General features: G+C 37.8%; 1 protein-coding gene across 1 annotated transcript in view; it reads right to left on the reverse strand.

The window, feature by feature from the left end:
* The window catches only part of ME1 (malic enzyme 1), a 197,130-nt gene that overhangs the window by 11,556 nt on the left and 172,439 nt on the right, over nt 1-13,135 (reverse strand). The window contains exons 10-12 of the mRNA XM_070449842.1: nt 6,430-6,535; nt 4,532-4,674; nt 1,164-1,337 (exon numbers count right to left, since the gene is read on the reverse strand). Of these exons, the coding sequence (XP_070305943.1) occupies nt 1,164-1,337; nt 4,532-4,674; nt 6,430-6,535 (423 nt within the window). The remainder of the gene's footprint in view (nt 1-1,163; nt 1,338-4,531; nt 4,675-6,429; nt 6,536-13,135) is intronic.

Below are 13,135 nucleotides of genomic sequence, written 5' to 3' on the forward strand. Positions count from 1 at the left end.
CACTGTGGAAAATAGTATGGAGGTTTCTCAAACTAAGAGTAGAACTACCATATGACCCAGAAATTCCACTTCAGAGTGTGTGTGTATATATATATATATATCCAGACAAAGCTATAATTTGAAAAAATACACGTGTCCCTATGTTCAGAGCAGCATTATTTACAACTACCATGATATGGATGCAACATAAGTGTCCATCAAGATGAATGGATAAAGAAGGTGTGGTATATACATGTAATGGAATACTGCTGCTAAGTCGCTTCAGTCATGTCCGACTCTGTGTGACCCCATAGACAGCAGCCCACCAGACTCCCCTGTCCCTGGGATTTTCCAGGCAAGAACACTGGAGTGGGTTGCCATTTCCTTCTCCAATGCATGAAAGTGAAAAGTGAAAGTGAAGTCGGGCAACCCCATGGACTGCAGCCTACCAGGCTCCTCCGTCCATGGGATTTTCCAGGCAAGAGTACTGGAGTGGGGTGCCATTGCCTTCTCCAAATGGAATACTAGTCAGCCATAAAAAGAGTGAAAATTTGCCATCTGCAGCAACAGAGATAGACTTAAAGGACATTATGCTATGTGAAATAAGTCAGGCAGAGAAAGATAAATGTTGTATGATGTCACTTGTATGTGGAACCTAAAAAATGCAACAAAATACTGAATATGACAAAGCAGCAGCAGACTCATGGATACAGACAACAAACCAGTGGTTACCAGTGGGGAGAGGGAAGGGGGGAGTGGCAAAACAGAGGCAGAGGATTAAGAGGCACAAACTATTGTGTATAAAACAAGCTACAAGGACATATTGTACAGCACGGGAATACAGCCAGTATTTTATAATAGGCACAGATGGAGTATAACCATTGAAAATTGTGGAATACTATGTTGTACACCTGTAATTTATATAATATTGTACATCAATTTAAAAAAGGTCCCTTTTAAGGGAACAGAACACAGTCTGCTGCCTACAGAAGAACAATGCTTGCTAGTGACTCAGTGTGAACTTACAACCCACCCCCGACTCCCCTTGGGGGAAAGATTTGATCCTTGGACTTTACACCTTCTAGGGAGTGAACTGAAATACTAAATAAATAAAATGCAGACGGCCTACAGCGGGCTGATTTGAGATTTCACAGCCTTGACAAACAGACGGTATTTTACAATACCTCAGCAGTGGTGAGAAAAATCTTATCCGTGATATGCCTCAGTCCACACGCCACAACACCAAGAGCAACTCCAGGGAACACGTAGGAATTGTTGCCTTGGCCAGGATAAAGAGTCTTTCCACTTGGAAGCGTAACAGGATCAAAAGGACTGCCGCTGGCAAAAATGGCGCGACCCTGCAACACAGACACACAACTGTGAAAAGAGGCAGGCGTCTCAAACAGATGGATCCTAAGAGAAGAGTTCAACTATTTAGTGTTTAGAAAGAGGTCTAATTTTTCACTGACTCCCTAGTAAGTGTGAATGAGCAAGCTCTCATGATGTTGGCAATAAGTTCTGCAGTGGGTGCTTATTTCTTTTCTCTATCTTCCTCTCTACTCCTAGGAGAAGCATATAAAGTACAGACTACCCAAGTACAGACCCCAAGACCACCGCCTGTTTTGGGGGTGGTCCAACACACAGGGCCACCAACCATCTCTAGCCTAGAGGCTTCCACTTATAGGCTTCTGAAGACAAAAGTGATAGTTTGGGGTTTGAGTCTTAGAAAGGCTGACATTGAAGGTTAGAGTTTAGGGGTCAACACGCTTCCATGTCATCATTGGGACAAATTTTATATATTGTAAAGAATTATCTGGAAAGTCACAGAGGAAAAAATTTCACTAGCACAGGTGGGAATAGCAAATAAGAATAAATTATCAATAATTATAAAAAAACTGTCTTTATATTTTTTTTCCCTTAGTCTTAATGTTGGGTTGGCCAAAAAGTTCATATGGAAAAACTCAAATGAACTTTTTGACCAATCCAATATTTTTTCATGTTTTTGAGGAACCTCATATTTACAAGTTTTAAGACAGCATGAACTCAGGGCCTGTCAGGGGCTAGATTCCAGATTGCCAGTCAAAGCGAGGTGGCATCTGTGTGATCTGGGAGGCGATATAGATAAAACTACTCAGTCCTCGAAAACAGGAATAGGAAACCCTCAACAAATAAAGCATCACAATGCCCTTGAAAAGCATAAACAGCACTAAATCCCCAAAGTACAGTTTAAATGGAAACAGACTGAATTATAAATTTCATCCCTCTTACACCTAGAGTCTAAAACCATTATGATATTATATTAACTTGCTCAGATGGTAAAGTATCTGCCTACAATGCGGGAGACTCAGGTTCAACCCCTGGGTCAGGAAGATCCCCTGGAGAAGGAAATGGCAACCCACTCCAGTATTCTTGCCTGGAAAATCCCATGGATGGAGGAGCCTGGTAGGCTACAGTCCATGGGGTCGCAAAGAGTAGGACATGACTGAGCGACTTCACTTCACTTCATCTTTTCTGTAAAGGTAAACTATAATAACAAGTCAACCTTATTTGGGATATAAAAAGGAAAATAGATGAGGAAAAAAAACAGGAATTCTCATCCAGATGTTTATCAGACACTTGTCATATTTTTCACAAAAGTAGGTTTTGTTTTCAGACAAGTCTGATACCTTCAGTTCTCATTAGGAGATAAAATGTTCTATTATAAGCAAATCTCTAATGTAACTAAATTACCATTTACATACATAATTGATATATATCCTTGAGAATGATATTTGAAAAAGAGACCTGCAATATTATATACACACCTGTTTATTGCTCTCCTGTCCTTCACTCTTTCTCCTGCTTATCACTCTACAATCACTGTGTTTTATGGATATGATATATTTAATACAATATAATCATTGTATTATACTAAATGTGTGTGTACTCAGTCATGTCCAATTCTTTGTGATGCTATGGACTGTTGCCCACCAGGCTCCTCTGTCCATGGGATTCTCCAGGCAAGAACACTGGAGTGGGTTCCCATTTCCTTCTCCAGGGGATTTTCCCGACTCGGATTGAACCCGACTCTCCTGCATTACACGTGGATTCTTTACCACTGAGCCACCTGGGAAACCCATGGTACTAAATAAATAATGGCTAAATATTCTCATCAATACAGACTGTCAATATGGAGAAGGAAACCTCTCCATACCATTTTGGTATAATTATCATTTTTCAGCATTCAAGAATCTTTTTGTATTTTGTATTTTTAAACTTTCCTAGTAACTTTTCACCTGTGCCTGCACCAATAGAGACACACACCCAGCAACAGGTAGCCCGTTTCTCATTCTGTAATCCTTTGGCTGAACCAGTGTTTTCAGCTTCAAAATGACTTTTAATTTTATGTATAGCAACAAAAAGCATTAGGCAAAATCATAAGCGTTTAGGTCATTTATATCAGACACATTCAAACTTAAAAACACAACTATATAAATTTGGCTAATTTTGTTTACATCTACTATCATTGAATCTATCAACTTTTGAGGCCTACTGAAATATGCCGAAACAAAATAAATACTTAAGCACTTATTTATTACATGCCTATTATGTGTAATGCACCATGCTAAGATTTTGTTATTGGTTTTTTTTTTCTTTAAGGATTTGAGGACTGAGTTATGTGAAGCAAATTCCCTAGTCTAGAGATGGGATAAAAATTTATTTAGGGCACTAATGCCATTCCAAAGAGAAATAAACAATGGAGTAGCTCCTCTGCAAAATTTCATAAATTCCAGTAATAAGCATTTAAGGATACAATATTAAAGAAGTAAGGCCATCCAGGTTTATTTATGCATCGAGTTTGATTTATGCAGAGTGTTATAGTTCTGTCTTATTTATCTTTTCTAGTTCATTTTATATTTATTTCCAAATAAAAGTGTTAGATATGTGTGACTCAACCTCTATTTTGTTGCAATGACATTTTCAAGTCTTTGAAGGGGAAAAGGAGCTCTCGGCAACATACTTGTCAAGTACATATTAATAAACACAGAATATGAAAGTCACATGTTTTGGAAATAGTTATGTATTGAAGCTTTAAGGATGCCTATACCAACCTGGCTGGATGTGAAAATAACTGCCCAAATGCTCCATCCACATCATCAATATCCAAACCCAGGAGCAGTCAGCAAAGTAAAAATAAGGCTGTGGTTTTATACTGTATGCTTCAGTGTTTAGGAATAGCTAGTTAAAAGTTATTTTAATAAGCATCTAGGATCAAGCTTTTTCCTCTTTAACTTTTATGTTCAGATCTTAGATACTTCCAAAGCACTGAAGGAAAATTATCAATAAAACATTACAAAGTTTATTCGGTTTATTGAAGAACAGGATTTATATGACATTCTAAAAAAGGATATGGTTCTTATGCTTCCCGACCTGTTCACTTCTCCTTCACTCTTGGTTGTAAAATGTTTAAAGGTTAACTGGCAGGCAGCTTAGATACCCTGGGCTTCCCTATAAAGAATTACAATTCGACTATGAAAATGTCAGTTATGTTTTTTTTGTTTTTTTGCTTTACCTTGGTCAGTTTATAGCACTGCTCTGCAGTACATTCTGCTTTACTAGTTGGATTACTCAAGGCAAAAATAATAGGCCGTTCATTGAAGGCTGCCATGTCTTTGATAATTTGTTCTGAGAACGCACCACCAATCGCAGCAACTCCTAACACAGAAACAAGAAACCAGTGAACAGGACCATCATTGGTTATTTAATCCAACGCCCCGCCCCCCCAAACAATGAGACACGTCAGGTCATTTTGTAATATACCCTAAGCAAAATATAGAATATTTGTATGAAAATGACAAAAAGAGATGTCCATTAATACCAATAGCCTTTAAGGTTATACATCTACAGGTATCTATGAAAAAAAAAAAAACAGTTTTAATATTTGGCTCATGAGTAGATTTAATGACCAATAACTAGGAATTCTGATAACAGGCATTTTTATTGAAAAATAAATGTATCTAATATATATTACCTCTCTGTAAACAATTCTAGAAGTTTATTTCAGTATCTGAGGCTACCAAGTAATCATGTTTTATAATCCAGAGCTAACACTTAGGTCAATCATCCCATTCAATGACAGACTAAAGTATGACTCATTGAAAGAATTTGAACAGACGAATAAAGCAATTAGCATCATGCAAATTTTAAACAGTAAGATTCCTGATGGAACACATTTTATAAAAAAACAACAATGAAGGTTTACTACAGCTCCTGTCATGGAGTAAGTACTTGTTTCTATTAGGGTCTTCATCCTTATTCTCAATATTGTCATCTGTTGCACGGGAGCTTCTAGAACTGGAATGTAAGACCAAGTCAGGGCTGGCATTATACACACAAAGTAAAGGATATAAAGCTTTGAAACTCGGAGATTTTTTTTCCAGCCACATCAAATTCGTCCACATTAAACATCTTTATGTGCACATGCAGTATAGAAGCTACCGAGTTGTCTGCTATGGGGAGTATATAAAGACACATGAAATTACAGTCTCTGTTTTCAGTCTTTCTTAATCTTGACCCTATGAGCATTCTGGGCTGGACAATTCCTTGTTGGGGGCGGGGGTGCTTTCCTGGGTGTTGGAGGAGGTGGAACAGCGTCCCTTTATCTCCATCCAATAATGTCAGCAGCCCCTAACCTTCTCCCTCCAACTGGGACAACAAAAATGTCTCCAGACATTCCCAAATGTTTCTTAACGGAGCAAAATCACCCCCATTCAAGAGCCACTGTCTATTTGGAATAACTGACCTGGCAAAGTGCTGGATGTGCCAGGTATTGACAGGTTGACAGTTGGCAGAGGGAACCACTCCCCTCAGCTGGCATCACCCGTAACATTAAGAAGGCAGCACTGAATTTCTAAATCTAGGCATCTAGAGGGCACTGCTGCTTCAGGGAATAGGTAACTTTGTGGAATTCCAAAGATCAGGATTTCAAAAAGCTAAAGAATGTCTCAAAGATTAGCAGCAAGAGGACTTCCATGGTGGTACAGTGGACAGGAATCCCGCCTGCCAGTGCAGGGGTCATGGGTTCGATCCCTGGTCCGGGAGGAGCCCACACGCCGTGCGGCAACTAAGCCCGTGGACCACAGCTACTAAAGGACCACATGGCCTCCAGCCCGTGCTCCACAGCAAGTAAAGCCACACGGCCTCCAGCCCGTGCTCCACAGCAAGTAAAGCCACACGGCCCCCAGCCCGTGCTCCACAGCAAGTAAAGCTACCTCCGTGAGAAGCCCACGCCCTGCAACAGGAGTAGCAGCCACTGCTAGAGACAGCCCTCACGCAGCAACAAAGACCCAGTGCAGTCAAAACTAAGAGAACTCAATCAGTAAGTTTTTAAAAATTAACCGTAAGGAAACAAATCAGGCCCACGTGGGGTGGGGATAGGGTTTACAGGACAGGGAAGAAGCCAAAGCTCACCAATGAGGGCAGTTGGTTTTATATCTTGAACGATGGCTTCGAGGTTCTTCATTTCTTTATGTTCATGGGCAAATTCCTCTTTCTCTTGTGTTAAGGCAGCACGTCCCTAAGTAGAGCAAATAAGAAGAAATGATAAATCTGCCAAGTGTATGAGAGTCAAGGAAGTTTCAGAGTATTACACATATCAGCAGAATTTATACTTAATAGGTTTATGTAGTATGTCTTCCAGCTGTTCTTAAAGTCTCCTCTCCAATTATCAGAGAATTATTTCATTGACTCTTGCCACAAAGATTTATATTTCAGACAATGCTCCAGGCAATGAGGGTATGACTGTGAACAAAATAAAGTCTTATCCTTATTTAACTACTATTTAATATTTAAAATCCTAACTCTACAGACACTTGCAAGAAATGAGAGTTAACAAATGGCAATGCAAAATATCATTTAAAGATATTGTTTATTAGATATGATTTGTGTTGACAAAGCAGCGTCTTAAGAGTGCAGAGTGGCCTTTAGTGGTTGCATGAATCCTTTATGGACCACTCACTAAGAATGGAACTTGATGTCATATTTATGTAATACTTTGATGTTCTGAATAAGCACTAGCTTCATGTGCTTTTATTTTGTAATGTTTTGAACATAGTTGTACCATGTATTATCTAAGAAACATCTAATTATAATATCCCAGCTATAAAAAGGAACTTAGGATGGGGTTAGGGAATGTTATCTAAAAATCTGCTTCCTTCATTTTTTCCCCTGCTCTTTGAGTATTGTATCTTTCCACATAATTAGTAGATCTGAAGATGAAATTCTCATCTACACTTCTATGACCAAGAATAATATCTGCTCAAATTAGAATTCTCTTCATTTACCTATTATTCATTTTCCTTACTTCAGTGAAAGAGTTAGTCACTCATCATGTCAGACTCTTTGTGACTCCTTGGACTGTAACCCACCAGGCTCCTCTGTCCTTGAAATTCTCCAGGCAAGAATATTGGAGTGGGTAGCTGTTCCCTTCTCCAGGGGATCTTCCCAGCCCAGGGACTGAACCCTGGTCTCCTGCACTGCAGGCAGATTCTTCACTGTCTCAGCCACCAGGGAAGCTTTCATCAAAGAATGAGTGATGAAACAGTTTTTTGTTCACAGGAAGAAACAGTTAAATTAAGTGTGCTCCTTATTAAAACTTGACTTTTAAATTGTAAAAACAATAGGTGGCGCTAGTGGTAAAGAACCCATCTGCCAATGCAGGAGACCTAAGAGACGTGGGTTCAATCCCTGGGTTGGGAATGTCCCTTGGAAGAGGGCATGGCAATCCACTCCAGTATTCTTGCCTGGAGAATCCCATGGACATTGGAGCCTGGCGGGCTACAGTCCACAGGGTTGCACAGAATCTGACACTACTGAAGTGACCTGGCACAGACACACTTATTAAACTTGACTTTTAAATTATAATAATACTCTACCTATAAATTTTGAAGATTTTGACTACATAATAAATCAGTACCTAACTTTATATGGTACTTTATAGCTTATAAGTTATCTTCACATATTTCATTTGATCCCCTCAACAATTTGAAAAGTAGGGCAAATATAATTAGGTTTTTGCATGAAGAAACAGAGGTTCCAAGACAGTGAGGCAGGTGCTAAAACTCAGTGTTTCCAATAATACAACACAGACTAGTCCTGGAGAAAACACTTTACAAATGGTATATGTCAGACTGTACACAGATTGTTACTCCTGGTTCAATATTCTTGCTTTAAAAGGCTATTATCAACCTACATAGGAAAATAATCTGAGAAAGAATAGATATGTGTATATGTATAACTGAATCACTTTGCTATACACCAGAAACTAACACAACATTGTATTGTTAGTTTAGCTAGTTAGTATAAATCAAACTTCAGTCTGGTGCTTACTTCTTCAAAGGTTTAGAGATTGGCTTTTCAGGATACCTATTGTCAGAACCTCTGTTAGGTTCTCTAACAGAGAAAAAAAAATCTTAGGATAACTATTCACCTACTCCAACACAACCGTAGTCATCTCAACCCGGTGTTATGTAAACTTGAGGGCTGCTGATAATAAGCGTATCTCTTAGAGAAGACTGAATGAATCTCAGGGTTTTGCCTCTTGGCCTTTCGGTTTCCACCTGACAAAGTTTAAGTATTAGGCAAATACATTCCATCAAAGGAATAAGCAAAGAGGAATATGGTCAAAGGAATTACCATACGTCCTAGATCTTTCCTTCCATGTTATATTAGTGCATTCTAGTATCACCTTTTATTCTTTAGTAACAGTAAAATATGATGATTAATCTTTTTCTGTGATTACTTTGGAAAAGAAAGCAGAACCCCCACCAAAAGGTTTGTGAGGAAAAGGAGATGTTTTAAGATGTGATAAGATGTTCAGGATTATTAACAGAATAGGAAGTACTAAAAATAGTTTTTAAAGGAGAATGTGTCCCTGATTTTGTTTATTCTAAAAAATGCTTTCACTCACAAAACAATAAGATTCCACACAATCCATGGTAAAACACCATTGCCCACAGAGAGAAACGCAAGAATGAGGAGGCCACAGAGAGGGCTTACTGAAGCTTCTGAGTCAGGAAACAACCCCTTCTTGACCATTTAGCTGCTGACAAACATGCCAATGAGAACGTATCCAAACTGCTTCTGGTATAAAGTTTTAAATAAATTTGCATATGATCACATAAAAATGAAAACCTATTCATTTTCATAAAGAAAGCTGAGTGCCGAAGAATTGATGCCTTTGAACTGTGGTGTTGGAGAAGACTCTTGAGAGTCCCTTGGACTATAAGGAGACCAAACCAATCAATCTTAAAGGAAATCAATCCTGAATATTCACTGGAAGGACTGATGCTGAAGCTGAAACTTCAATACTTTGGCCACCTGATGTGAAGAGCTGACTCACTGGAAAAGATCCTGAAACTGGGAAAGATTGAAGGCAGGAGAAGGGGACAACAGAGGATGAGATGGTTGGATGGATCACCGACTCAGTGGACATGAGTTTGAGCAAACTCTGGGAAACGGTGAAGGACAGGGAAGCCTGGTGTGCTGCAGACCATGGAGCTGAAGAGAGTCAGACACTACTGAGTGACTGAAGAGCAATTCATTTTCATTATATTACCAAGCCAAGAAGTAGCCTTCTACACAAAAAAATAAAAGCAACATGAGAGTAAAAGTCTTAGAGATGATATTATGGGCAGCATAATAACTAAATTCAACCTCATATAATATGAATGGTACCACTGCTACAAGTAAGCTATAAATAAAAGAAGAGGGTCTAGTCTGTTATATTGAATGTGGACCTACAAATCCATAATATGAAATGAATTTAAAAGATGTTGAATAATCTGAGTGAGAGACATAATCCCCAATTTTTAGTTCAGTAATTCAAAATATTTTCCTCGGCACACTGTCCCAGATTATCCCAAAGAGCAAATTAAAAATGCTTTAAATGTATTTCACAACACTGTTCTCACAGCTATTAATTGTGGTCAAAATAAACTGATATAAGTTGTGATAAATTTTTGGCTTAGGGACATGAATAAATAACTAGTAGCAGAGTCCATTCTAACAGCTAAGAGCAAATATATTTATGTTACTTCTGAAAGCTCTAATATAATACAAAAAAATAAAGAAAAGCGCCCCAGAAAATGCCATCTACAAATGCTGGAGACAGAACATGGGACTCAGGCTCAGGGTGGTGGTGTCCTCCTTAGGTCCTTCCATTCACTCATGACCTTGGGCAAGGCCTTTGGTACTTCCATAGATGCTGGTTTCTCTATCTAGAAAATGGTTTGGTTTGGGGATGATAACAGTGTAATGAAAGCGAACCTGATCTGGGCTTTACAAAGGCAACTGAGTGCCAGACACACCTGAGGAAAATTAGATTCATGAGTCCTGCTGCCAGATATTTTAGTTCAAGTCCAGGATGAGGCCCTGGCATCTGTGTGTATTTTTTTTTTCAAACTTCTCAGATGATTTGAGTGATTAGCCAGTTTTCCGCATCACTGCACTAAAGGGTTTATCAGATGTCTACCAGAAGCATTTTTCAAAAGATATTAATATGTGATCTGTTTTCAAAAAAGTAGAAAATGGTGAGTTCTAATGAAGGAATGCTACAAAATAACATAAAAGCACAGATTTCTAATATTGCTCTTTTGGATATTTCATGAGATACCATGAAAAGTATTTAATAAGGCTTAAACCCCCTAAGTTTCCTGGAATGAGAAACAAATCATGAAGAAGATTGATAAACATTATAGGAAAAGATATATGCTTATGCTTTTATCATGAACATCTTACTTTATTAATCATAGTAACAGCACTGGCAGCTCCGGGCCACTAAAGCCAGAACTTGGCCAGAAGACATCTGTCTAGCAAGAAACATAAATTACCTACAGCCTACAGACGTAACCTACAGACGTAACCTACAGACGTAATTCTTGGTGGGGACTTAGGAATGCAGAGGCAACACTGAAAGAAGGCCAGGAATCATGCATACCAGCATCACCAGAGGGCTCAACTTGCCAAGAACAGAAAAATCAAAAGACAAAAATAAAGGTCTCCCAAGTATTTTTTATACAGTTTTCAAAGTTGATGTGCTGATCTGGTTTAGATTAAAAAACTATTGGAATGTGACCTTCTCTGGATCTGTAATATTCAGGCAAATGTCTTTACCTTTGGACTTCTGTTTTCTGTACTAATGGCTCACTCTTCTCCTCTTTTCAAAATGCAATTTGGAATACACCTTCTTCACGCCAAATACTTCAGCTGGAGGTAGATATAGATCTTTTTTCTGTTCAGTCTCCCTTTTCAGGAACCCTTGCTGAAATGCTTTTTGCCTGCATTTGCCACTGTTTATCTCAAGTGCCCCAAGTTCTATGGTGTTTCTTTTTTTTAGGAGTCTCTACTTATACCAAATGTACTATAAATATCTGAGAATTTCCTTCAAATATTATTATTTCTTTGGTCTCCACCCACCCTCCTTGTTTTGTGCCGAATCTTAGTAAAGAAGATATAACCAGACTGAACAACTATCTTTTTCAAAAGCACCTGTGTGCTGGAGAGGCTTGGGGGAGGAAGGTAGCAAACACTGTCAAGATTTTGAGTTAGCATTTCATTTCCCAGGAGGTATAAAGTTAACTGCACACTGCCACGGATAAATATGTATTCCTTCCTATGCACAGGTACTAGAAGGCTTGAATCCATGCCTACTTAGACAACCTTCCCCATTTTACTGGCCTGATACTGTTGTCATTAGTTTTTCAGAGTTGAATCTGGCCTTTCTTTATCTGAAGACAGAACCTTCCCAGCACACTATCAGTAATATTTCAGTTGCAGTGTAAGTGTGTGCATTTGCTAAAGAGCTCAGAGCTGGGTTTCATCATCTCAGAACAGATTAAAAGAAGATGAATGATGTGACAAAAGTATTTTCCATGTTAGAGAATAACAAAGGGGTGCAGAGTGGTCATAACTGAAGACACTAAATGGATAACTCCATCAATATTTAATTAGTAATTTTCAAATATTGTGTATTGTTAAAAATCAATAACTTAAAAATCCATAATTTTCTGACTGTCTACAAGACTCATATATATAATCTTCTCCCTCTGTTCTGTTTAATACATACATATACATTGATCATACTCTACAAGACATGGAGAAGAAGAAGGGAGAAAAGCAAGCTGGATCCTTTTCACCAAGCTTCAATGTTTCTTAGGAGTTAGATTTTTTTTAAACCACAGTGTATGAAATATATTAATCATCATTCAAGGTGGTGATAGTATCACTGGCTAACATTCTGATAAGATCACAAGGGAAAGGAAAACTTTTCTAAACAGCATGGAATTTCAAGTTCTAGACCTAAAAATTAAACTCTCAGGGAGGAAATAACTATATTGTCAAAACTACCCTTGTAGCATATAAAATACTTTTATTCACTACCTCTTCCTTATAGGAACCAAACATTGAACTAAAAGAAATAACTATAAAGAAAAAGTTGTTTTAAAAATTGAAAACAGAATTATGTAAACTAGAGCAAAAAAAATTAAAATAAAAACAAAATACTATAGTCCTATTCTGGGTTAGATGAAGTTTATCCTTCATGATATCTATTAACACTCCACTTTTTACTTTTGAGATTTCTGCCTTAGCACTAATTTGGCTCATTAGTGAAAGCCAAATGTATCTATTTAAGGGAGTGATTAAGTCTGGATTGGTTTGTTTTGTGATTTCTTGTCCTCCCTAAAAAATGGTCCAAATTATCACTGTGAAACGCAAATCCTAGTCAAGCTGGCAGTGCTCCTCTTTTAATCCGTTCTTCATTGTATTTATTCTCCATCTAATTTTATTTTGGAATGATTTATTTTAAACAAAATATTGGTTTGTTAATATTAAAATGTACTAATATTAGTTGGCTAAATAGGTATGTCAACTGTTTCTTGCTATAAGATAATAAAACTGAGTATTATCAGTGACTAAATAATTCATTTCAATCAACCTTACTGATACTGATGAATTATTGAAAATACTGATATTATTGAACATATGGATGTGAAATAAATGACAGAAAATACTATAGATGTCATGCTGAAAATGAGCGCAGAAAACATGTTAGAATAATAATTATCTAGTTTGACAAACTCCATAAATGCACTAACTTCACAGTGATCCTTTTAGTTTT

Source organism: Odocoileus virginianus, chromosome 19 (assembly GCF_023699985.2).
Source record: "Odocoileus virginianus isolate 20LAN1187 ecotype Illinois chromosome 19, Ovbor_1.2, whole genome shotgun sequence".
Classification (NCBI taxonomy): domain Eukaryota; kingdom Metazoa; phylum Chordata; class Mammalia; order Artiodactyla; family Cervidae; genus Odocoileus; species Odocoileus virginianus.